This window comes from Aotus nancymaae, unplaced genomic scaffold (assembly GCF_030222135.1).
Source record: "Aotus nancymaae isolate 86718 unplaced genomic scaffold, 86718_ANA_hifiasm-v0.15.2.pri h1tg000002l, whole genome shotgun sequence".
NCBI lineage: Eukaryota > Metazoa > Chordata > Mammalia > Primates > Aotidae > Aotus > Aotus nancymaae.
The window spans coordinates 628,120-653,495 of record NW_026988413.1 but is presented as its reverse complement, the minus strand read 5'-3'; the positions used below and the strand labels follow the sequence as shown (position 1 = coordinate 653,495).

Below are 25,376 nucleotides of genomic sequence, written 5' to 3'. Positions count from 1 at the left end.
GCGCTGCTCTCGTTCACAGCCACAGGACCCATCTCAATACCCCATAGATGCAACATGAACATTGGACACAAGAGACTGCTGTGGGCCCTGCCCTGTGCTCTCCACTGGGGGCGCATGCTGGGATCCCTCCCTGTGCCACAGCACCTCACTCCTGGGAATCAAGGTGGGTTTTAATACTTTTTTAAATTTTGGAGACAGAGTCTTGCTCTGTCGCCCAGGCTGGAGTGCAGTGATGCAATCTCGGCTCACTGCAACCTCCGCTTCCTCAGTAGCTGGGATTACAGGCACGCACCATCACACCTAGCTAATTCTGTATTTTCAGTAGTGACAGGGCTTCACCATGTTGTCTAGACTGGTCTCGGACTCCTGACCTCAAGTGATCTGCCTGCCTCAGCCTCCCAGTGCTGGGATTACAGGTGTGAGCCACTGTGCCCAGCCCCTAACGCTTTCAAATAAAGTACACAGATGGATGTTGTCATCGCTTTATTACTCATAGTTTCCAAGCAATATTACATATATAAAAGTCATTTTAAAAACAACCAGGTTTCCTAAAAAAGTGTCTTTTTTTTCTTCGAATCATGGATTTCTACACCATTCATATCTGGAGTCCTTTATATTAAATATATTATTTACGCAGGCACTGGGCAAAAATTGAAGAAGTTTTGAGTTCTCTACTCCACAATCTCCACCCTCCCACACCCCCATAAGAGATCCTACCCTTTCCCTATCATATGGGTTATTAACAATAAAAACAACAGGAAAACACACAGGCATTTCATTTTGACTCCCTTTTCCCTATTTTACATGTCTGGAGATGTCGGCTTGGTTATGAATTCAAAAGTTCTCCCAGAGTTCTTGATGATGATTCATAGAGAAATCTGAAACACAAATAAAGAAATACTTAGCTACAGAAAAAAGTGACCAAATGATCCAAATGTACATTTTCAAAAATATAATCTAAAAATGGTTTGCAACCAGATGCATTTAAAAACAAAGTTGAAATAATCTGTAAATGTTTCACTAATTGTTTCTCTTACATAAAATGGAGTCAGAATCCCCACAGGAGTCACAACACACGGCACTGAACCACAGGCCTGGGTTGACAGTGGACACCACGCACTGCCAGGCAGTGAAATATGCTCACTGGACAGTGTGCTATGCTGGTGAGCGCTTATACATGAGGATCTAACCCACTGGTCAGATCCACAGCCAATGAGAAACATGACACGTGCTCTTCCTTTCCAGCATCCACAGTTCTGAGCCTATTTATTATACAAGAAAACAAGATAAACAAAAACTATGTGACCTACCAAGATACTCTACTACCATGGCACTTACCTATTACCTCTGATAACCTGAGGGCTTTGGAAAAACCTCACTTTCCCACTCCACTGCCCTGCATCCCTGTCCCTCAAGGCGAGACCTTCCTCCTCATCTCCTCCCCAGCCCCACCTAGGTCACAGCTGTGGCTGGGATCACTGAGTACTTTCCTTCCCAGACACTGTCCTCATTTCCCTGGCAGTGTGCCTATGTTAAGAATCATTATTAGGCGGGTAGCATATCATTGTTCTTTTAAATACACATTTACAAGTGCATGGCTCACCATGACTTCCCTTTTTTATTGTCCCATAACTCCTACGTGGTTCCAGTGCATGCTTGTTCGGTTACAGTGCACTCCTAAGTAGTCTCTTCACACAGGGAAAACACATAAACTTATCTCTGAATTCCTCCTAGACACGAGTATCTACCTTTCACTCCAAATGATATCTCAGTGAGATTTAAAACTCTTACAATCCTACTGTTTTCCTGTGTCCAGCATTGCAAGTGAGACTTGTGTCTACCTGGTCTTCACCCTTTGGATACAGACTGCTGTCTACCATGGCCCCCTGTAATGTAAATGCGAGCCACATGTGTCATTTTAAATTTTCCAGTAATCACATTGAAAGAGATCAAAGAGCACAATGGATCAAGATCTTGTTTCTTTTTCTTTTTTAAAGCAAAACTTATCTTAATATATTTTCTTTAACCCAATATATCCAAAATGCTTCAACTGGCAATCAATATAAAATTATCTGTGACACAGTTCACATTCTCTTTTCCAAACTGTCTTCAGAACCTGCAGGCACTTTACATGACGGCCACGCGGCATAGACTCACCAGGTTTAATGTGTCCAGCAGCCACTGTACTGGCCTGCATGAATCTAGAAAAATTTTAAGATTTTCTCTTTATTCCTGAAATTTAGGAATTTTATCCATAATTACTTAGCTTTGATTTTTTTTTTTTTTTTAGAGACGGAGTTTCACTCTTGTTACCCAGGCTGGAGTGCAATGGTACGATCTCGGCTCACTGCAACCTCCGCCTCTTGGGTTCAGGCAATTCTCCTGCCTCAGCCTCCTGAGTAGCTGGGATTACAGGCACGTGCCCAGCTAATTTTTTGTATTTTTAGTAGAGACGGGGTTTCACCATGTTGACCATGATGGTCTCGATCTCCTGACCTCGGGATCCACTCGCCTCGGCCTCCCAAAGTGCTGGGATTACAGGCGTGAGCCACCACGCCCGGCAGCTTTGATTTTTTTTCATCAATCCAGAATTCAGTGAAAGAAAAAAGAGAATCTGTATGTATTTCTTTAGCTCTGGGGAATTTTTTCCTATCATTGTTGAATCACTGCTTCTCCTTGATATTAGAGGTCTCTCGGGCCCTTTCCCCCAAATCTATCTCCATCATCGTGAGTATTCATTCACGTCCTTCCAACTTGACCTTTCTGGAATTTGACTATCAACAGGGACCATCTCTGCAGTGCATCTGTGACACTTTAGCTCTAGACTGTCCTTTTGGGGCTACAGTTGACTTTTCTTCAAAGACTCTTATTACTCACCCACCACCATCCCTCTGGAAACTCCTGGGCCACCCTCTGTGTGGTTATTTCTGTCTGTGTTGAACTAGGAGTGAAAGCACAGCTTTGTGGAGGTTGCCATGCAGTGACACAGGAGACTCAGGGTGCTCCACAGCTCCTTCACTCTCCCAGCCTCCCTGGGCCTCCAATGGATCGACTGCCTCGGGGTATCCTGCCCATTCCGAGTTCTCCAGGAGAAAAGAGTACGCTCTCTGTCCACACGCCAGGTTCCGCCCACCTGTCAGCCCAGCAACTACTTGGCGCAGCAGCAGTGCAGCCAGAGTCGAGACAGAGGGGAACTATGCCCAGGAAGTCATGAACCCTCCAAAATCTAAAATTAATTTTTTTTTGAGACAGGGTCACGCTCTGTCACCCAGGTAGAAGGGCAGTGGTGCAATCACAGTTTGCTGCAGCCTTGACCTCTTGGGCTCAAGTGATCCTTCCAGCTCACCTTCCCAAGTAGCTGGGAGTATGCTGCATACCACCACACCCAGCTGATTTTTTTGTATTTCTTGCAGAGATAGGGTTTCACCATGTTACCCAGGCTGGTCTTGAACACAGCTCAAGCAATCTGCCTGCCTCAGCTTCCCAAAGTGTTGGGATTACAGACACCATACCTGGCCTAAAATTAATTTTTAATTACTCAAAAATAATACTGTCTCCTTAAGTGAGAATGATTTAAAAATACTTTAGAGAAAAATGTTAGGTTAAAAGTACATTTAACTCTCACCATCTGTGGGGGATGGGTTCCAAGAACCCCCAGATACTAAAATCCACAGATGTTCAAATTCCTAATATAAAATGGTGTATTTGCACATAGCCTACACACATCCTCCTGTATGCTTTAAACCATCTCTAGACTATTTACAATACCTAACACAATTTAAATGCTATGGTAATAGTTGTTCTACTACATTGTTTAGGGAATAATGACAGGGAAAAGTCTGTTCATATTCAGTACAGATATAACCATCCATTTTTGTCCCAAATATTGTCAAACCATGGTTAGTTGAATTTATGAACATGGAACCCATAGATACGGAGAGCCAAGTGTTCTCATTTACCAGGTAGTAAATAAGTAGCTACTCACATTGACCTAAGTCTAGACTGGCAACAAGAAGGACTCTTTATAGTTCTCCTTTAATAGATAAGCTAACTGAGGCAAAGGTAGTAAAGCAAACTGCCCATGACCACATAGCTGGGAAGAGCAGTCTGGGTTTAAACCCAGGTCATTTTTCTCCTGACTACTGGAACACTAAAAAGATATTCTGGCCAGGCCCGGTGGCTCACACCTGTAATCCCAACACTTTAGGAGGCTGAGGCAGGAAGATCACGAGGTCAGGAGTTTGAGATCAGCCTGGCCGGCCAATATGGTGAAACCCTGTCTCTACTAAAAATACAAAAATTAGTCAGACGTACTGGCTCACGCCTGTAATCCCAACAGTTTGGGAGGCCAAGGCCATTGGATCACAAGGTCAGGAGTTCAAGACCAGCCTGGTCAAATTGGTGAAACCCCATCTCTACTAAAAAGACAAAAATTAGCCAGGCATGGTGGCGGGCGCCTGTAATCCCAACTACTCGAGAGGCTGAGGCAGGAGAATTGCTTGACCCAGAAGGTGGAGGTAGCAGTGAGCCGAGATCATGCAAATGCACTCCGGCCTGTGAGACAGAGCAAGACTCTGTCTTTTATATATATATATGAAATATATATTTGTAACAATATATACATTATAATATATATTATATGTGTATATATTTAAATATATATAAATATATACACATATATGTATAATATGTATTATAAACACATTATTGTGTGTATATATTTAAATATATATAAATTAGTCATATATGTGTGTATATATTTAAATATATATCTAAATTATCCAGGCGTGGTGGCATGTGCCTGTAGTCCCAGCTACTCTGGAGGCTGAAGGAGGAGAATCACTTGAACTCAGGAAGCAGAGGTTGCAGCAAGCTGAGATTGTGCCACTGCACTCCACCTTGGGTGAAAGAGCGAGACTCCATCTCAAAAAATAAAAAGATATTCCAGCATATTTCAAATTTACTCATTCTTTCATTACCTGGAGAAAGAATTGAACACACTATGTAAAGCAGAGAAATAAGAACTACTAAAGAATAAAATGAAGAAAACAAAATGAAAGAATTTTAAAGTTGGAAAGGACCGTGACAAAAAGCTCCCTGGGCCAGGGTTCTCCTCATATGTAACAAGACACACAAACCAGACAATGAGCAAGTCCCCTGAGCACTAACATCTGTAAAATGAGTCAAACACGATGACTCAAAACTTCACCACCTTTTCTTCCGTCTATGTTAGCTTAGGGACATATGTTGGTGATCACAGCCATAAGAAAGGCAGGCAGAATCAATTTTCTGAGAAAAACAGTAAGATTAAAAGACAATGCATGTATTTATCAAAGGGTGGTTTTCTGTATGAATAGTTTTAAATTATCTATACCAAATTCATTGGGTATGGATGATAGAAACATATCACTAAATAAGCTATAAAAAGCATCCAGCCCCAAATTCATTTAAAAAAAGAACTGTTGACCAGGTGTGGTGGCCCACGCCTGTAATCCCAGCACTTTGGGAGGCTGAGGAGGGTGGATCACGAGATCAAGAGATCTAGACCATCCTGGCCAACATGGTGAAACCCTGTCTCTGCTAAAAATACAAAAATAAGCCGGGTGTGGTGGCGTGTGCCTGTAGTCCCAGCTACTCGGGAGGCCGAGGCAGGAGAATTGCTTGAACTTGGGAGGTGGAGGTTACAGTGAGCCGAGATTGCGCCACTGCACTCCAGCCTGGCGCCTGGCGAAAGATCGACGCTCCATCTCAAAAAAAAAAAAAAAAGGACTGTTAAAGCAGAATAAAATGAATTGATATTCATTTATCAATATTTGATAACAAAAGAGAGGCCACTTTTTCAGGGAATATTCTTTCCCTTCAAGATTTAATGTTGGCACCTACATTAGTGCACTATTAAAGCTGCCTGTGAGTGGAGGCAGGATTAATATGGTTAAGTAATTTGCTTGTAATATGATTAGTGGGGAAAATTCATGAGGTAACACAAACCTTAAGAAATACATTATTTATATTTGTAATTTATTTCAAATTACAAATTTATTACTATCTTGATGCTATTTATGAAAGTTACAAATTTAACATACTTGACGTTTAAATGCACCAGTGCACTGGCAAACGCACGTTGTTTCTCCTCAGAAAACGTCCACTTACAATATGCTATATAGGGTACGGCAATTAAAATGCAATGAGATGCCAATTTTTATTTAGCACCCAACAGACCAGCCAACAGAATACTAACCCTGCTGGAGAGAAAACTAGATTAGTTGTTAAGAAAACGTTCACTTTTAAATCAAGCTCCATTGCCTAAAATATTAATCACAGCAAGGGGTTCCCAGAGTCCTCAAGATGTTTACTTGCCTTAATGTCTCGAGTACAACATTAAATCAGTAATATTTTAAAATATAGTCTTAAATCTTAATTGTTTATCTTCCATTAGATTTATTTTTCTTGTTTCATCAATTTTTGTCAGGTTGATTTTTTTTTTAGACACTGGTTTCTCTACAGTTTGCTTCTTGCGTATTTAAGTAAGAAGCCAGTATTTCAAAGTCCCTAGCTATCTATTTTCTAGGATGTTCCCTTCTCAAAGGGAGGAGCTCTTTTTTTTCACCTGTGTATCAGCTTAGTAGAGAGGATGGCATGCAGGTGAAGAAATAATGGAGAAACGAAAGGCCCCATCCCCAGTGTTCTGTTCACGTCCTTTTCCACAGTGCACGTCCTGAATTTCTCAGGTCTTTTTTTCTCTCATTGCAACTAACACAATTCAAGCAGTTAACCTGAAACTAAGTGTAATTCCTAACAAGAAACCAATGTTCCTCTTCCCTTTTATCTTCAGAATAGTGTACACTCTTCTATATCCGAATAAGCCTTCTTTGACAACACTATATGTAACAAAGAAAAATGCTTGGACTTCTGAGATTGTTACTACATCCTGTGAAAACAATTTAACATTCTTACAGTTGGTAACTCTGGTGGCCTTGTTTAATCTTTGTGTCTGATGAACCACTTACACTGCCACTTATTTTCTGAAATGCACAAGTGCTCCTCTGCCATCCCCAAATCAGACCACTGCCCTAAAAACAAGCTCCTAAAACCAATAGTTAGTTGGGTTTCTTCTTAAAATACATAGTTGCAAAGTCTGACCTGATAAAACTAGCATAGTGGACACTCAATTACTTTCAGAATAAAGTCCATAATTAAATGCATTTTGTTCACTCAGGTGCTAGGACCCCAAACCCACCCACCTGCTTTAGTGCCTATCACCATAGGGTGCTGGAAGAATGGGGGGGTGGGGAGGGGGGCTTTCTCCAGGTGACTCTGACAGCACACCAGACAGCTACCCCTACAAGGCCCAACCTGATCCGAGCCATACACAGGAGCCTGCAGGGCTCGAGAGAGCAGGCTTTCTAGCTCTGGCTCCAGCAGCTCCCCTAGTACCTCCCCTGGGAAGGCTCCACATACACGCCCCTACCAGCCACCCACCCAAGTGAGCAGATGTCATCAGGTCCCACAGAAGACTACTAGCAATTTCTTCCATGTAGGGAGCCAGGTCTCCCTCTGGGGGTAGAGGCTCCTTCCTTAAGGGCACTCACCTAGGGTTGGAGGTGTTCTCTTCATGTGCTACTCCTGTGTTCTCCAGAGTTCTCTTTAATTCTCACTAGCCAATAATGCATCATGCCAAGTCCCTGTAAAAATCCCTAACATTCGGCCAGGCACAGTGGCACACCCCTGTAATCCCAGCACTTTGGGAGACTGAGGTGGATGTATCACTTGAGCCCAGGAGTTCAAGACCAGCCTGGCCAACATGGTGAAACTCCATCTCTACTAAAAATACAAAAATTAGCCAGATGTGGTGGCACATGCCTGTCATCCTAGCTACTCGGGAGGCTGAGGCACAAGAATCACTTAAACCAGGGAGGCAAAGGTTGCAGTGAGCCAAGACTGCACCACTACACTCCAGCCTGGATGACAGAGGGAGACTCTGTCTCAAAAAATAACCAACCAAACAAAAAAAATCATTGACACTGAGCTTTCCCTATCCAAATCACTGCGTAGTTTTGGTCTCCTCCTAGAACCTGACAAACACACAGAAAAACACTGTTTTTTGTTTGTTTTTGAGATAAGTCTTGCTTTGTTGCCAAGACTGGAGTACAGTGGCACAATCTTGACTCACTGCAACATCCGCCTCAAGCGATCCTCCCACTTCAGCTACCAAGTAGCTGGGACTATAGGCACGTGCCACCATACCCGTCTAATATTTGTATTTTTTGTAGAGATGGAGTCTCACTATGTTACTCAAACTGATCTTGAACTCGAGCTAAAGCAATCCGCCTGCCTTAGCCTCCCATAGTGTTGGGATTACAGACATGAGCCACCATGCCCAGCCAACATTGTTATGAGTACCTGACAAAGTGGACTTTAAGGGAAGCAGCATTACTAAAGAGAGACCCTTCATTAAAATAAAAGGGTCAATTCATCAAGAAGATACAGCAGTTCTATAATTATATGCATCAAATAACAGCACCATACAATATATGATGCAAAAACAGTCCTAAATAGGATACTTGGACAAATTCACAAGCATAATGAGAAATTTAACACAAGTCTCTGTAGAATAAGTAACAAAAAAAATCAGTAAATACACAGAAAAGTTGAGGTAACACAATTAACAAACGTGAACTGTTCAGGTGGCACTCCGCCTCTCTAGAACATGGGCTTCTATGTAAACCATTAACAAATGCTATGTGTGAGCCACAGAGGCAGTCTCAAAAGTATGATAAAAAAGAATAAAGAAGAAATGGTGCTAAAAGCCACAGTAAACATAAACATCATAGCAAGTATAAAACCACACACACTTTGCTGTTTATTTCGACAACGCTCAAAATTATACTGAGGTGCTGGGGTGGGCTGATACCATGAAACAGGGAGAGAGGGGCCATGTTCAGGAGGTGTATTCCTTGATTTAGGTGGTGACTGCATTTTTTTTTCAGATTCAATAACTATCAATATTTATTAGCATACAACATTAACATACAACATTATTTGAGTTTTTTTTTCTACTTTAGATTCTGGGGTACATATGCAGATCATACAAGATTGTTGCATAGGTACATTCATGGCAAGGTGGTTTGCTGCCACCATCCCCCCATCACCTATACCTGACATTTCTCCCCACGTTATCCCTCCCCCACCCTCCCTCCCATAGCCCCCACAACGGACCCCAGTGTGTGATGCTCCCCTCTTTGTGTGCAACTGTTCTCATTGTTCAACACCCGCCTGTGAGTGAAAACATGCAGTGTTTGATTTTCTGTTCTTGTGTCAGTTTGCTGAGAATGATGGTTTCCAGGTTCATCCATGTCCCTACAAAGGACACAAACTCATCGTTTTTTATGGCTGCATAGTATTCCATGGTGTATATGTGCCACAGTTTCTTTGTCCAGTCTATCACTAATGGGCATTTGGGTTGGTTCCAGGTCTTTGCTATTGTAAACAGTGCCATGATGAACATGCGTGTGGGTGTGTCTTTATAACAGAATGATTTATAGTCCTTTGGGTATATACCTAGTAATGAGATTGCTGGGTCAAATGGAATTCCCATTTCTAGGTCCCTGAGGAATCACCACACTGTCTTCCACAATGGTTGAACTAATCACTCCCACCAACACTGTAAAAGTGATCTTATTGCTCCACGTCCTCTCCAGCATCTGTGGTCTCCAAATTTTTTTTTTTTTTTTTTGAGACGGAGTTTCGCTCGTTACCCAGGCTGGAGTGCAATGGCGTGATCTCGGCTCACCACAACCTCCGCCTCCTGGGTTCAGGCAATTCTCCTGCCTCAGCCTCCTGAGTAACTGGGATTACAGGCACGCACCACCATGCCCAGCTAATTTTTTGTATTTTTAGTAGAGACGGAGTTTCACCATGTTGACCAGGATGGTCTCGATCTCTTGACCTCATGATCCACCCGCCTCGGCCTCCCAAAGTGCTGGGATTACAGGCGTGAGCCACCGCGCCCGGCCCAGGTCTCATGTTTAAGTCTTTAATCCATCTGGAGTTTATTTTAGTGTAAGGTGTCAGGAAGGGGTCCAGTTTCTGCTTTCGGCACATTGCTAGCCAATTTTCCCAACACCATTTATTAAACAGGTGATCCTTTCCCTATTGCTTGTTTTTGTGAGGTTTGTCAAAGATCAGATGGTTGTAGATGTGTGGTGTTGCTCTGGAGAACTCTGTTCTGTTCCATTGGTCTATGACTCTGTTTTGATACCAGTACCATACTGCTTTGATTACCGTTGCCTTGTAGTATAGCTTGAAGCCCAGCAGTGTGATGCTGCCAGCTTTGTTTTTTTTGCTTAGGATTGTCTTGGCTATGTGGGCTCTTTTTTGGTTCCGTATGAAGTTTAAAGTGGTTTTTTCCAGTTCTGTGAAGAAGGTGATTGGTAGTTTGATGTGGATAGCGTTAAATCTATAAATTACTTTGGGCAGTATGGCCATTTTCACAATATTGATTCTTCCTAACCATGAGCATGGAATGTTTTTCCATCTGTTTGTGTCTTCTCTTATTTCCTTGAGCAGTGGTTTGTAGTTCTCCTTGAAGAGGTCCTTTACCTCCTTTGTTAGCTACATTCCTAGGTATTTTATTCTCTTTGTAGCAATTGTGAATGGGAGTTCGCTCTTGATTTGGCTGTTTGTCTGTTATTGGTGTATAGGAATGCTTGTGATATATGCACATTGATTTTCTATCCTGAGCCTTTGCTGAAGTTGCCTATCAGCTTAAGGAGAGTTTGGGCTGAGGCAATGGGGTCTTCTAAATATACAATCATGTCATCTGCAAATAGAGACAATTTGACTTCCTCCTTTCCTAATCAAATACCCTTTATTTCTTTTTCCTACCTGATTGCTCTGGCTAACACTTCCAATACTATATTGAATGAGAGTGGAGAGAGAGGACATCCTTGTCTAGTGCCAGATTTCAAAGGAAATGCTTTCAGTTTTTGCCCATTCAGTATGATATTGGCTGTGGGTTTCTCATACATAGCTTTTATTATTTTGTGATAGGTTCCATTGATACCTAGTTTATTGACAGTTTTTAGCATTATGGGCTATTGTTGAATTTTGTCAAAGGCCTTCTCTGCATCTATTGTGATAATCATGTGGTTTTTGTCTTTGGTTTTATTTATGTGGTGGATTATGTTTATGGACTTGCATATGTTGAACCAGCCTTGCATCCCCGGGATGAAGCCTACTTGATGGTGATGGATAAGCTTTTTGATGTGCTTTTGCAGTCAGTTTGCCAGTATTTTATTGAAGATTTTTGCATCTATGTTCATCATGGAGATTGGCCCAAAGTTTTCGTTTTTTGTTGAGTCTCTGCCGGGTTTTGGTATCAGGATGATGTTGGTCTCATAAAATGAGTTGAGGAGGATTCCCTCTTTTTGTATTGTTTGGCATAGTTTCAGAATGATTGTTACCAGCTCCTCTTTGTACATCTGGTAGAATTTGGCTGTGAACCCATCTGGACCTGGACTTTTTTTGGTTGGTAGGCTGTTAATTGCTGCCTCAACTTCAGCCCTTGTTATTGGTCTATTCAGGGTTTCAACTTCTTCCTAGTTTAGTTTTGGTAGGGTGCAAGTGTCCATTAATTTATCCATTTCTTCCAGGTTTACTGGTTTATGTGCATAGAGTTGTTTGTAGTAATCTCTGATGGTAGTTTGTATTTCTGTGGGATCAGTGGTGATATCCCCTTTATCGTTTTTAATTGCATCTATTTGATTCTTCTCTCTCTTTTTTTTTATTAATCTGGCTAGCAGTCTGTCTATTTTATTGTTCTTTTCAAAAAACTAGCTCCTGGATTTATTGATTTTTTTAAAGGTTTTTTGTGTCTCTATCTCCTTCATTTCTGCTCTGATCTTGGTTATTTCTTGTCTTCTGCTAGCTTTTGAGTTTTTTTGATCTTGCTCCTCTAGCTCTTTCAATTCTGACGATAGGGTGTCGATTTTAGATCTTTCCTCATTTCTCATGTGGGCATTTATTGCTATAAATTTCCCTCTAGACACTGCTTTAAATGTGTCCAGAGATTCTGGTACATTGTATCCTCGTTCTCGTTGATTTTGAAGAACATCTTAATTTCTGCCTTCATTTCATTGTTTATCCAGTCAACATTCAGGAGCCAGTTGTTCAGTTTCCATGAAGTTGTGCAGTTTTGAGTTAGTTTCTTAATCCTGAGATCTAATTTGATTGCACTGTGGTCTGAGAGACTGTTTGTTATGATTTCTGTTTTTTTGCATTTGCTGAGGAGTGATTTACTTCCAATTATGTGGTCAATTTTAAAGTAAGTGCGACATGGTGCTGAGAAGAATGTATATTCTGTGGATTTGGGGTGGAGAGTTCTGTAGATGTCTATTAGGTCCACTTGTTCCAGTTCTGTGTTCAAGTCCTGTATATCCTTGTTGATTTTCTGTCTCATTGATCTGTATAATGTTGACAGTGGAGTGTTAAAGTCTCCCACTATTACTGTATGGGAGTCTAAGTCTCTTTGTAATCATTAAGAACTTGCTTTATGTATCTGGGTGCTCCTGTATTGGGTGCATATATATTTAGGATAGTTAGCTCTTCTTGTTGTATTGATCCTTTCACCATTATGTAGTGTCCTTCTTTGTCTCTTCTGATCTTGGTTGGTTTAAAGTCGATTTTATCAGAGACTAAAATTGCAACCCCTACTTTTTTTTTGCTCTCCATTTGTCTGGTAGATCTTCTTCCATTCCTTTATTTTGAGTCTATGTTTTTGTCTTTGCATGTGAAATGGGTCTCCTGAATACAGCACACCAATGGGTTTTGTATTTTTACCTAGTTTCCCAGTCTGTGCCTTTTGATTGGGGCATTTAGGCCATTTACATTTAACATTAATATTGTTATGTGTGAATTTGGTCCTGCTATTTGTTACTGGTTGTTTGTTTTGCCCGCTGGTCAACGCAGTTTCCTCACTGCGTCGTTGGTCTTTACCATTTGGTTCATTTTTGCAGTGGCTGGTACTGGATTTTTTTTTCTGTTTAGTGCTTCCTCCAGGAGCTCTTGTAGGGCAGGTCAGGTGGTGATGAAGTCTCTCAGTAATTGCTTGTCCATAAAGGATTTTATTTCTCCTTCACTTATGAAGCTTAGTTTGGGTGGATATGAGATTCTGGGTTGAACGTTCTTTTCTTTAAGGATGTTGAATATTGGCCCCCACTCTCTTCTGAATTGTAGGGTTTCTGCCGAGAGATCTGCCGTGAGTTTGATGGTCTTTCCTTTGTGGGTGACCCAAACTTTCCCTCTGGTTGCCCTTAGCATTTTTTCCTTCATTTCAACCCTGGTGAATCTGATGATTATGTGCCTTGGGGTTGCTCTTCTTGAGGAGTATCTCTGTGGTGTTCTTTGTGTTTCCTGTATTTGAATGTTGGTCTGCTTTGCTAGGTTGGGGAAGTTCTCCTGGATAGTATTTTGAAGAGTGTTTGTTTTCCAGCTTGGATTCATTTTCCCCGTCCTCTTCCGGTACACTGATCAAGTGCAGATTAGGTCATTTCAAATAATCCCATATTTCTTGGAGGCTTTGGTCATTTCTTTTCATTCTTTTTTCTCTTTTCTTGCCTTCTCTTTTTATTTAATTGAGTTGATCTTTGATCTCTGATATCCTTTCTTCTGCTTGATCTATTCGGCTATCAAAACTTGTGTATGTTTCATGAAGTTCTCGTGCTGTGTTTTTCAGCTCCATCAAGTCATTTATGTTCTTCTCTAGGCTGGTTATTCTAGTTATCATTTCTAGTAAGCATTCTAATCTTTTATCAAGGTTCTTAGTTTCTTCACATTGGGTTAAAACATGTTCTTTTAGCTCAGAGAAGTTTGTTATTATCCATCTTCTGAAGCCTGCTTCTGTCAGTTCATCAAAATCATTTTCTGACTTGTTTTGTTGCCATGTCTCGCTTTGTCACCCAGGCTGGAATGTAGTAGTGTGATCTTAGCTCACTGCAGCCTCAAACTTCTGGGCTCAAGCAATCCTCCCACTTCACCTTCTTGAGTAGCTAGGACCACAGGTGCGCACCACCATTCCCAGCTAATTTTTGAATTTTTTGTAGAGACAGTGTTTCACCACTTTGCCCAGGCTGTTTGCGAACTCCCAGTCTCAACCAATCCACCTGCCTTGGCCTCCCAGTATGCTGGGATAACAGATGCAAGCCACCGCATCTGGCCTGTGACTTCATTTTATGACAACTAATTCAGTGGTACACATATTATTTACATTCTTTTCATATGTATATTTCAATAAGTAACTTCTATTTTATTAAAATTAATAAACAATGAAAGAATAAACACAAGCCACTTTACGTTAATAAATCTAAAAATCTAGATTAATGCAAGAAATTATAAATTACCAAATTTTATTCAGGCAGTAATAGAAAATCAGACCCGACTAATAACATAGAAGAAATAGGGAAAAGTCATCCCAGAATTCTGGGAGGTATGTTGTTCCACAGCATCAGATGTAATTAAACTATTCCATAACATTGAAAAGGGAGAAGTTACCAACTAACGCTGAGAGCAAAACTGATAAAGGTCCTACTAAAAAAATAAAATAAAAAAAAAAAAAAAACTACAAACCAAAATAACAAACAACCCTATAATCTTACTTGAAACCTAATGCAAACATTTTCAAATAAAATATTAGTAGACAGAATTCCAAAATGTGGCTATTTTGATAGAACAAAATATCCAAGAACTGTGAAACAACTGTAAAAGGTATTAACCTGCGCAGTAAGAATTTCAGAAGAGAGAAAGGAACAGAAGAAAGATTTCAGACAATAATAACTGAGAATTTATCCAGGAAGCTCAGAGAATACTGAATAGAATAAATGCCAAAAAAACAACAACAAAAAACTATACCTAGGCATATCATATTCAACCTACAGAAAATCAAACAAAGAGAAAGTATTGAAAGAATCTAGATGGGGAAAAAGACACCTTATCTACTAAGGAGCAAAAAATAATTATATCCTACTTCTCAGATACCACACGAGCCAAGAAGAGAGTACAGGAAAATGTTTAAAGTACAGAGAGTGGCAAGGCACATGGGCTCACCCCTGTAATCCCAGCACTCTGGGAGGCTGAGGTGAGCAGATCACTGGAGATCAGAGTTCGAGACCAGCCTGGGCAACATGGTGAAACCCCGTCTCCACTAAAAATAAAAAAATTAGCTAGGTGCGGTGGCAATGTGCCTGTAATCCCAGCTACTTGGGAGGTTGAGGCACAAGAATCGTTTGAACCCAGGAGGCAGAGGTTGCAGTGAGACGAGATCACACCATGGCAATCCACCCTGGACAACAGAGCAAGACTCCGTCTCAAAAAATAATAATAATTAAATAAAGTACAGAGAGAAAAAAATTCACCAACCTAGAATTATAAACTATACAACATTATCCATGGAAAGAAATAAAGGAGAAATAAAAGACTCTCTGATAAGCCAAAATTAAAGAGAAGTCGTTGCCAGTAGACATCCCTTGAAAGAAGCATTAAAAGTTCTCTTGGCTGGGCACGGTGGCTAAAGCCTATAATCCCAGCACTTTGGGAGGCCGAGGCGGGTGGATCACGAGGTCAAGAGATCGAGACCATCCTGGTCAACATGGTGAAACCCCGTCTCTACTAAAAATACAAAAAATTAGCTGGGCATGGTGGCGCGTGCCTGTAGTCCCAGCTACTGAGGCAGAAGAATTGCTTGAACCCAGGAGGTGGAGGCTGCGGTGAGCCGAGATCGCACCATTGCACTCCAGCCTGGGTAACAAGAGCGAAACTATGTCTCAAAAAAAAAAAAAGTTCTCTGGAGGGAAGGAAAAGAATACAGGTCAGGTTTTTACATCAACACAAAGGAAAGAAAAGTATCAAAGGAGTAAGTGAAGGTAAATAAAAACTTTTTTAAATTCTTAAATGACTTAAGACATAGTTTGTTCAAAATAATAATAGCAACAACATATTCAATTATCTATGCTTATGTCTGCTTATACCTAAGTAAGATAAATGACAGCAATAATACAAGGGACAGGAGGATTCGGATTATTTTGTAGGTACTCACAGTACCTGCAAAGGGATATAGTGTCATCTCAAAGTAATATTGGATTAGTTATAAATGAAAACTCCAACTCTAAAGCATCCACTAAGAAAGATTAAAAAATTAAAAATAAAAAGTATAACTGATATCCTAGGAAAGAAAACAAGCATCAAAAATGTTCAGTTAAAACCACAAAAGAGGGGCCGGGCGCGGTGGCTCACGCCTGTAATCCCAGCACTTTGGGAGGCCGAGGCGGGTGGATCACGAGGTCAAGAGATCGAGACCATCCCAGTCAACATGGTGAAACCCCGTCTCTACTAAAAATACAAAAAATTAGCTGGGCACGGTGGCGCGTGCCTGTAATCCCAGCTACTCAGGAGGCTGAGGCAGGAGAATTGCCTGAACCCAGGAGGCGGAGGTTGCGGTGAGCCGAGATCGTGCCATTGCACTCCTCCCTGGGTAACAAGAGCGAAACTCCGTCTCAAAAAAAAAAAAAAAAAAAAAAAAACCACAAAAGACAGAAAAAACGTGCAAGATGGAAATAGGAACAAATTACAAGGGCAACAAATAGAAGACAATAACAAATATGGTGGATATTAATCCAACTATATCAATAATCACTTTGAATATGGTATAAATGCACCAATTTTAAGACAGACTGTTAGAAAAAAATTAAAAAACCATACCCTTTGCATACTGTCTATTAGAAACGCACTTTAAATATAAAGACACATATAGATTAAAATTAAATTGGCTGGGTCTGGTGGTGTGTGCCTGCAGTCCTAGCCAATTGGGAGACTGAGGCAGAAGGGTAGATTAAGCCTAGGGGTCCAGGATTAGAGCCCCACCTAGGCAACATAGTGAGTCCCTATATCTTAAAAAAAGGAAAAAAGGAAAGAAAAGAAAAAGAAAATGAATGGAAAAAGACATACTATGCTTACTCTAATCAAAACAAAGGAGGAGGAGGAGTATTAAGTTCAGGTAGAGCAGAAGTCACAGTAAGAAGAATTATCAGAGACAAGGAAGAGCATTATATAGTGAAAAGATGTTAACAATCATCAGTGTGTGGGCCTAACAACAGAGCATCAAACTAAATGAGGCAAAAAGTGACAGAACTGCAAAGAGTAAAAGATGAGTCAATTACCATGGCTGGAGACTACAACACCCTCTATCAGATCCAACAGGTAGAAAATTAGGAAGGCCATAGTCCCACCCAACAGCACTGTGAATCAATTGGATATGATGGACATCTACAGACTTGTGGGTAACACCCGCCATGGGCACCGAGGAAGGAGAACTGTCTGGACCCCAGGCACAATTAGTACCTGAAGAATATCTTAGTTCATAGTGTTATTACTCAGCTATTTCTTTTATATAATCCTTTATATATAATCATATATTAGTTTACAGAATTAGTGCCTGAAGTATAACTTACTGCTTACATATATCTAGCTTATACAATCATACTTAATACTTATATCTAGCATACTTAGTTCTATATAATCTTTCTATATAATCACATAGGTATTGTAGTCGGAGTTGTACTGACACATTTAGTGCTGACTTATGATAACCATATAGTAGTTTGTAGAAGGAGGAATGCCTAGAGCAGTCACAGAACAGAAGCAGTACATGGGAAAACGGCAAGACCAGGACGAGAACCAAAGACCCAGGTGGCGGCGTCCCTGCCTGAAAGGGCACACGCTCTATGGCAGGCTTGGAGCAAGAGCCTCTCCTCCTGATAGAGGAGTTGTAGCACCTTGCAAGAAGTTCCTGTGGAAAGTCGGCCTCAGGCCTGAGATCCCGCAAATAACCGGGGGAGAAGAACCCGTCTGGTGTCACCAATCACGGCAACTGTACACCCTGTCAGTCTTTTCTGTGCTGGCTCAAATCATCCTCCCATAAAGATCTTAAGAGAAGAGCACAGGTTTGTCAGCTCCCACTGCATTGGCTTACAGTATCCTTCTATTAGAAACCCTTTGAAGTCTCCAGCCCCCAGATAAGAAGTGTCGTGCACAACACCTGCTGCACACAGCCCACCTCCTTGCCTCTCACCACCTAATTGGGGTGGACCCCTTTTCTGTACACGAACCTCTACTACTGTGCATGGCACGGCCCTCTACTGCACACGGCCCACCTCTCTGCCCAGGTGACATGATGGGGTGGCCCCCTCGCTTGTGACTCACGTGATTATGTACGCCCTGTTACTAAGCCTATAGATGATGACCTCACTCACAACCCTGCCCCCTGCTTGTACCTAATAAATACAGACGCTTCTGGGCATTTGGTGCTCTTGCCAATCTCCGCTCACAGGTGACATAGCCTCCCGAGTCCGGATGCTCTTCTCCAGTTCTTCAGTGTCCTGTCTCTTTACTTCTCGGATCCTGCACCTCAGCACAGCATAAGGGACACCCCACAACCCTGTGGAGCCCAAGAGCCCTACACAGACTACTTCATCCAACAGCAGTAGACTACACATTCTTCTCATGCTCACATGGAACTCTCACCAACAGAGAACACATTCTGAGCCATAAAACACACCTCCACAAATTTAAAAGAATAGAAATAATACAATGTCTGCTCTCAGGCTACAATGGAATTAAAACAGAAATCAGTAATAGAAAGCTGGAAAAATCCCCAAACACTTGGAGATTAAACAACACAAACTAAATGGGTCAAAGAGTAAATCACAAGAGAAACTGAAAAATATTTTGAACTAAATAAAAACGACAGCACAGTTTATCGAAAATATGTGGGATGAATAAGATGAAAGCAAGAATGATGGAAAGGCCAGGCACGGTGGCTCACACCAGTAATCTCAGAACTTTGGGAGGCCACAGGAGGATTGTTTGAGCCCAGGAGTTCAAGTCCAGTTGGGCCAAACATAGTGAGACCCCACCTCGGCAAAAAAAAAAAAAATTTTTTTAATTAGCTGTGCATAGTGGCACACTTCTGTAGTTGCAGCTACTTGGAAGGCTGAGGTGGAAGGACTGCTTGAGCCTGGGAGGTTAAAGCGACAGTGAGCTGTGATCATGCCACTATACTCCAGCCTGGGCGACAAGAGCAAGAACCCGTCTCAAAACAAGAAAACAAAACAAAAACTGATGGGAGGAATAAGGACAAAAAGAGAAATAGGAAAAAAAATTTTTTTAATGTGGGATGAAGCAGTGCTTGGAAGAAAATTTATAACACTGAAAGTACATATTAGAAAAGAAGAAAAATCTAAAAACCAATCATCTAAACATTCACCTTAGGAAAACAGAAAAAGAGCAAATTAAATCCTAAGAAGAAAGACAGTAACAATAAATTCTAGAGCAGAAATCAATATACTTGAAAATAAAAAATCAACAAAGAAAAATAAATGAAACCAAAAGCTAGTTCTCTGAAAATACCAATAAAAATGGATAAACCTCTGGCCAGGCTAACTAAGCTCTTCAGCTTCCAGAGTAGCTGGGACTACAGAAGCATGCCACCATGCCCAGCTCATTTGTGCATTTTTATTTTGTATTTTCATTTACTTATTATTTTCGAGATGGAGTCTTGCTCTGTTGCCCAGGCTGGATTGCGGTGGTGCAATCTCAGCTCACTGCAACATCCACCTCCCGAGTTCAAGCAATTCTCCTGCTTCAGCCACCCAAGTAGCTGAGATAACAGGTGCCTGTCACCACGCCTGGCTAATTATTATATTTTTAGTAGAGACGGGGTTTCACCATGTTGGCCAGGCTGGTCTCGAACTCCTGGCCTCATGAGAACCACTCTCCTTGGCCTCCCAAAATGCTGGGATTACAGACATGAGCCACTATGCCCGTTCTGATTTTTGTATTTTTAGTTGAGACGAGGTTTTACCAGGTTGGTCTTGAACTCCTGGATTATAGGTATGAGCCACCACACCCAGCCTACAAATCAAATTTTCTCGTAAAGTGAGCATTAAGAGTATTGTGTCTATAGATCATGTCGACAGCCTATAAAAAGCCACACTTGGGAAGTTTATTCACAAATTAGCAGTTTCGGATTTGGAAAGCCTTTCTCCAGAAGAAGTAGCTATGGAGAGTGGTTTGTTTTCCAGGCAAAGCTGAGTTTCCTAGTGCAGAGCTTTACAACGGTTCACCTATTTAGCTCATAAAATAGCAACAAAACATTCTGAAACACAATTCAAAACAGAGTCTATAGTAGAATGCAGAGCATACCAAACAGCACACAGCAGCAAAAACACCCAGGTGGAAAGCAGCCGTACGAACACACTGGTAGCCTGCAGGCTGTGCACAGCAATGGGCTGCCCAGCAATGGGGAAACTACACACATCTCAGAGGCTCTGAAGGGAACGCCCAACCCCATGTGGGTATTTGTCCGCTAGGTATCTATTCTTGGGAAATGCCCATGGTTTCCATAATGCAGCAACCACCAAGAATAATGTCTGATTTTAAAACCATGTAAAATAAGTTTGTATGCCCTCGATTTTCTACAATGTCAATCGCAAAATTGTAGAATTTTGCAAACAACAGTTTTGCTTTGTTTTTGAAGACACAATTAGTAAGTAAATTAAACATAAGCTAAAGGTCTTTGCCAACAGAAATGTTTCTCTCCCTACAGTCCCCAGTCTCCTAACCACCTGGCTGTAGGCAGCAGAAATGAAAACACAACATCACGCAGACCCAAAGAACAATGAGCAGTTTTAGATGATTGCATTTAGTGAGTATCTCTGCTTTACCTTTCAATGCTATCCTCTTCCAAAGTAATTTCCATGAATGTCTTTAGTTTTCTGTGAACAGTGGCTGCAACCTCCTTCACTTTTGAGCTTTTATGTTTACCTGGGAAAATTATATTAAAGACAGAAAATATTTTAACATCACTACACAAAGACAAACACTCTGCTACATACGTGGTACAACTTCCCTAAGCTGAGCCTCCCTATCCTTCCCTTTGAGGTAACCTACATACTGACCTGTGGAATAGTAATTCTCCATTCTACAGGGATATTGTAAAGAGCAAACATTTACTGGGAAGAAGAGTTCAAATGGACTTCACCCCATGAAGCCATTAGAGGAAGCATTACGTCCATGCCAGCAAACCAATCCTGTTTCCGAGTCCTTCCCTTGTTTAAATGTTGCAGGTATTTAAGGATGCATGAAAGGCAGGGCACCTGGTAGCATCCAACATCCATCCTTAACGTCCTCCTGGGGAGGTTCTCCATGCAGGGGAGTCCCTTAGGGAAGTCTTTCTTATGCCCAACCTGGGACAAACTAGTTAAGAAGTATTCTTACCAATCTGCAGATGTCCTATGCATTTAGACTTATGGGGAGAGCTTCTTTCAATAGCAGCACTCCCTATCTACAATGTGTCACCTTGGAAAATAATTTCAACATTGGTAAAACTGAGCAAATAATATAGAAAGGTAAAGGCAGTCAACGTGCAGGAATGTTACTACATTTTATATTGAGCTAAGCATGTTATACGTATCTCCAATCATTTTACCAGTACTATTTGAACTGGTTAGAATATTCAGACTAGGCAAGGCTAAGGCTTAGGAGAAACAGTAGACAGATGAAATATTAACACCAAAACATCCATCGTCAACCAAAATAAATTCAGATTCTAAGAAATAAATTCAGATTCTAAAATACATCAAATCAATGGAAATTCAATGCTGAGGCACAGAAAGGAATACTTTATGGGTCCTGGGGTCCAAAGGTGAAGGTGAACAGGACCTGCAGCACTGAAGAGTGAGCACGTGGATATAAAAACAGATGCAGGGTGGGCTAAGGAGAGGAAGCCCAGGTGGAGAGCACTGTGTCCAGCACACGAGAAGGCAGAGAGTGGAAAGGCTGGGGGACGTCTGAGCTGGCCAGGAGGGGCCGAGTGCAGGGGCTGATCCCCAACACCCCATGACAGCACCTGTGAGGTGCACCCCACCTTCCAGTTGATGGGGGAAATGTAACCAACCTGCATTAATAACCAGAATAATATGCACAGCAGCTGTGAGGCACACAATGCCTTCAATATCATCAGAAGCCACACACGCCTTTAACTCATCCAAAAATGACCTGCAAATAAATCAACAAACATCAAAATTACTGTATCATGTAGACCTTAATACATTATAGCAAAACGAGTACATCCAAGGTTCAACCACAACCACCAACTCCAGTTTGCAGGGGACATGGGAAGCTGACTGAACTTGCCCCATGCTTTTCATGGAGAGCGTGCCAGATTGTACAGCGAGACATTAAACCAGAGGATGCTGCTGGGAACAGGGATGCTGTGCCGAGTGAAAAAGGCTACTCTGTACACCCTCGATGCACATAAACAAGATGTAATTATGTTGTTGAAAGATGACTCATAGGTGCTAAAGACGGTGCTTTTAAAAGTTTTCATTGAATGTATCTGCTATTAAAATTCAACAGGTACCAGACATCTGCAAAGCGGTTCTCCCTGTAACCTGTCAACCCTGCATGCGACACAGCAAACCCTGCAACTCTCATCAAGTGACATAAGGACTGGAAAATGAGTAGCAGCTGCGTGTTCAATGAAAATGGCACCAGTATTTAACCTTGTCAAGCATTTTGGAAGCACACTTGGTAAGAAGTACTTTACCAAACATTAACATTCTATGTCCTCCCTTAACAGAATTTTAGTTTTGAGAAGCATAACTAACCAGAGACCATTTAGATGAATATTCTTTACAGAAAGTTAGAATTTCTTTCTTTGTGTAAGTTTAATGTAAATATTTCTAATTACTGATAAAATGGAAAGAAAATTATATGAAACATTTTTCTTACAGTAAAAAATGTAGCTTTGAAACTTGAGAGTAAAAGGAATATAAACAAGGCTGCTGGAGCTTACAGCCATGATGAGCGTTTCAGGACAGTAAACAGAAATTGATTACCTGACCACATTCGAAGACTTTATTATTATTCCTATTAAACACCTTGAAAATGGTGGAAGATCAGAAAGATGCTCTGGAGGGGTAAGCTCTTCTGTGTCAGAAACCTAAAAGAGTCCCAAATCAGCAAGGTGTAAACGGAGACTGGGCTACTCGCCTGTAAATTACATGCTTTGGGTTTTCTTCAACACCTAAGAAACACTTTGCAGAAATTCAAAACAATTACTTTTATTAACTGTTCAAATGTCTACAATAATTATGAATAATCTATCATAAACATAAGTGTGTTGGGCGTGGTGGTTCACACCTGTAAACCCAGCGCTCTGGGAGGCTGAGGCAAGAGGATTGCTTGAGGCCAGGAGTTTGAGATCAGCCCAGCAACATGGGAAGATCCTGCCTCTATAACAAAAATTTAAAATTAGCTGGGCATGGCGGCACACACCTATAGTCCCAGCTACTTGGGAAACTGAGGCAGGAGGATCACTTCAGCCCAGGAATTTGAGGCTTTAATGAGCCATGTACCACGGCACTCCAGCCTGGGTGACAGAGCAAGATCCTGTCTCAATACGAAAAAAAAATAAAAAAAAGAAAAAGATAAACGAAGATGCTTATTCAGTGAGACAAAAATAAAGAAAAACAGACATGTCACTCAATGAGCCTTTTGTCAAAGAGTCTTTATCTTGTTAACATCCACTGTAAATAATGTGCTTTTATGCTAAGTAAATTTAACATTTTACTCCCGTCTGAACCGGGGTTTCTCAGTCTCAGCACTACTAACCTGACTGGCTCATTGTTTGGGAGAGTTGGGGACTGTGCTAGGTGCTGTAGGAGGCTGAGCAGCATCCCTGGCCTCCACCCACTCAATGCCAGGGCACACTGCCTGCCCCCTCGCCCAGTTGTGTCAAACAAAATTGTTCCTAGACATCGCAGTGTCCACTGCAGGGCAGAGCCCCACAGTGAAATACTATAAGTCTAGAGCCACCAGGGCACCTGCCTGGACCTGTGCTCTTAACTGTCAGCCTTGTGAGCTTCAGTGTACCGTTCACCATGGAGGAATGATTCCACACGCTCCTCAGAAAGTCCAAGTGCAGAATTCCTGCTCCAGGTGGAAACTTATGCCTTCGTTTTCCACTTGTAGAAGCTGAGCCAGGAATATGCTTATCCCACCCCTGCATCTCTTCACCTCTGTGTTTGGCTCAATTCTTGGCTATCCTAGGGCATTTCATTTAGGCATGACTAGACAACAATTCTTTTTTTTTTTAAGAAACATAAATCTCACTCTGTTGCCCAGGCTGGAGTGCAGTGGTGCAATCACAAATCATAGCTCACTGCAGCCTTGAACTCCTGCCTCAGTGTCCTGGGCAGCTGAAACTACAGGTGTGTACTACCATACCCAGCTAATTTTTAAATAATTTTTTTAACAGAGGCAGGGTCTCACCATGTTGCCAAGGTTGGCCTCGAACTCCTGGCCTCAAGCGATTCTCCTGCCTAGGCCTCCCAAAGTGTTGGGACTATGTGTGAGCCACCGTGCCTGGCCTAGACAGCACTTCCAATAAATCTTCCTATACTTCCTCTGCTAGTATTATAATACAAATTTGAATATTTAAGTCAATCATCACTATATATGAAATAGCAGTTTCTCATGAAAATACTTTAATCTTAAAGTGATGGTTGTAAATGCATTTCTTAAACAGTGAGAAAAGAGTATTGACAGATTAAAATAAAAATACATCTAGAGAATTTTGCCATGTAGAAGTAAACATGACAGCAGCATAAGGGGCAGGAGAGCACACTGGAGATTCCCACCATTCAATGGACAAGCATAGTTTCTGAAGATAGACCGAGAGACGTTAAATATGCACGTTATCTCTAGAGAAACCACCAAAAAAAATTACACAAAAAAGTAATATAAAGTCAACAGAGATAATAAAATGGCACACTAAAAACACTTGATTCATCAAAAAAGTGATAGGAAAGAAAAAAAAACAAAGACTACAGAACAGACAGACTGAGAAAAAAGAAACATTAACTTAACATTAACTTAAACTCAAACCTATCAATAAATTCATTAAAGTCAAATGGACTAAAAAAAATAATAGAATGGACTATAAACACCCCAAATAAAAGTCAGAGGTTGTCAGACTAGATTTTTTAAAACTCGACCCATGCGGGGGTTGGTTTTTTAAAAGATAGGCTATGCAAACATGAAGCACAAGAAAGCTGGTTTGGCTATGAAAATATCAAAGAAGTCTTGATGAGGAAAGTACTATGGGAGCCAGAGCTATTTCACAGTAATAGGAGTCAATTCATCAAAAAGAAAAGAGCTTCCAAATACAAGAAAATACATGAAAAGAAAACTGACAGAACTAATGAAAAAAGAGACAAATCCACAATCACATACAGAGTACGTAGACAAAATTAGTAAGGAAACAG

The 25,376-nt window shown here is 41.2% G+C and overlaps 1 protein-coding gene across 1 annotated transcript in view; it reads right to left on the bottom strand.

The window, feature by feature from the left end:
- Positions 1-468: 468 nt before the first annotated feature.
- NCAPG2 (non-SMC condensin II complex subunit G2) overlaps positions 469-25,376 on the bottom strand; it is an 83,518-nt gene continuing 58,610 nt past the window's right edge. Inside the window, exons 25-28 of the mRNA XM_064366991.1 lie at positions 22,947-23,050; positions 22,004-22,104; positions 20,772-20,871; positions 469-878 (exon numbers count right to left, since the gene is read on the bottom strand). Coding sequence (XP_064223061.1) covers positions 827-878; positions 20,772-20,871; positions 22,004-22,104; positions 22,947-23,050 — 357 coding nt within the window. The 3' untranslated portion in view covers positions 469-826. The remainder of the gene's footprint in view (positions 879-20,771; positions 20,872-22,003; positions 22,105-22,946; positions 23,051-25,376) is intronic.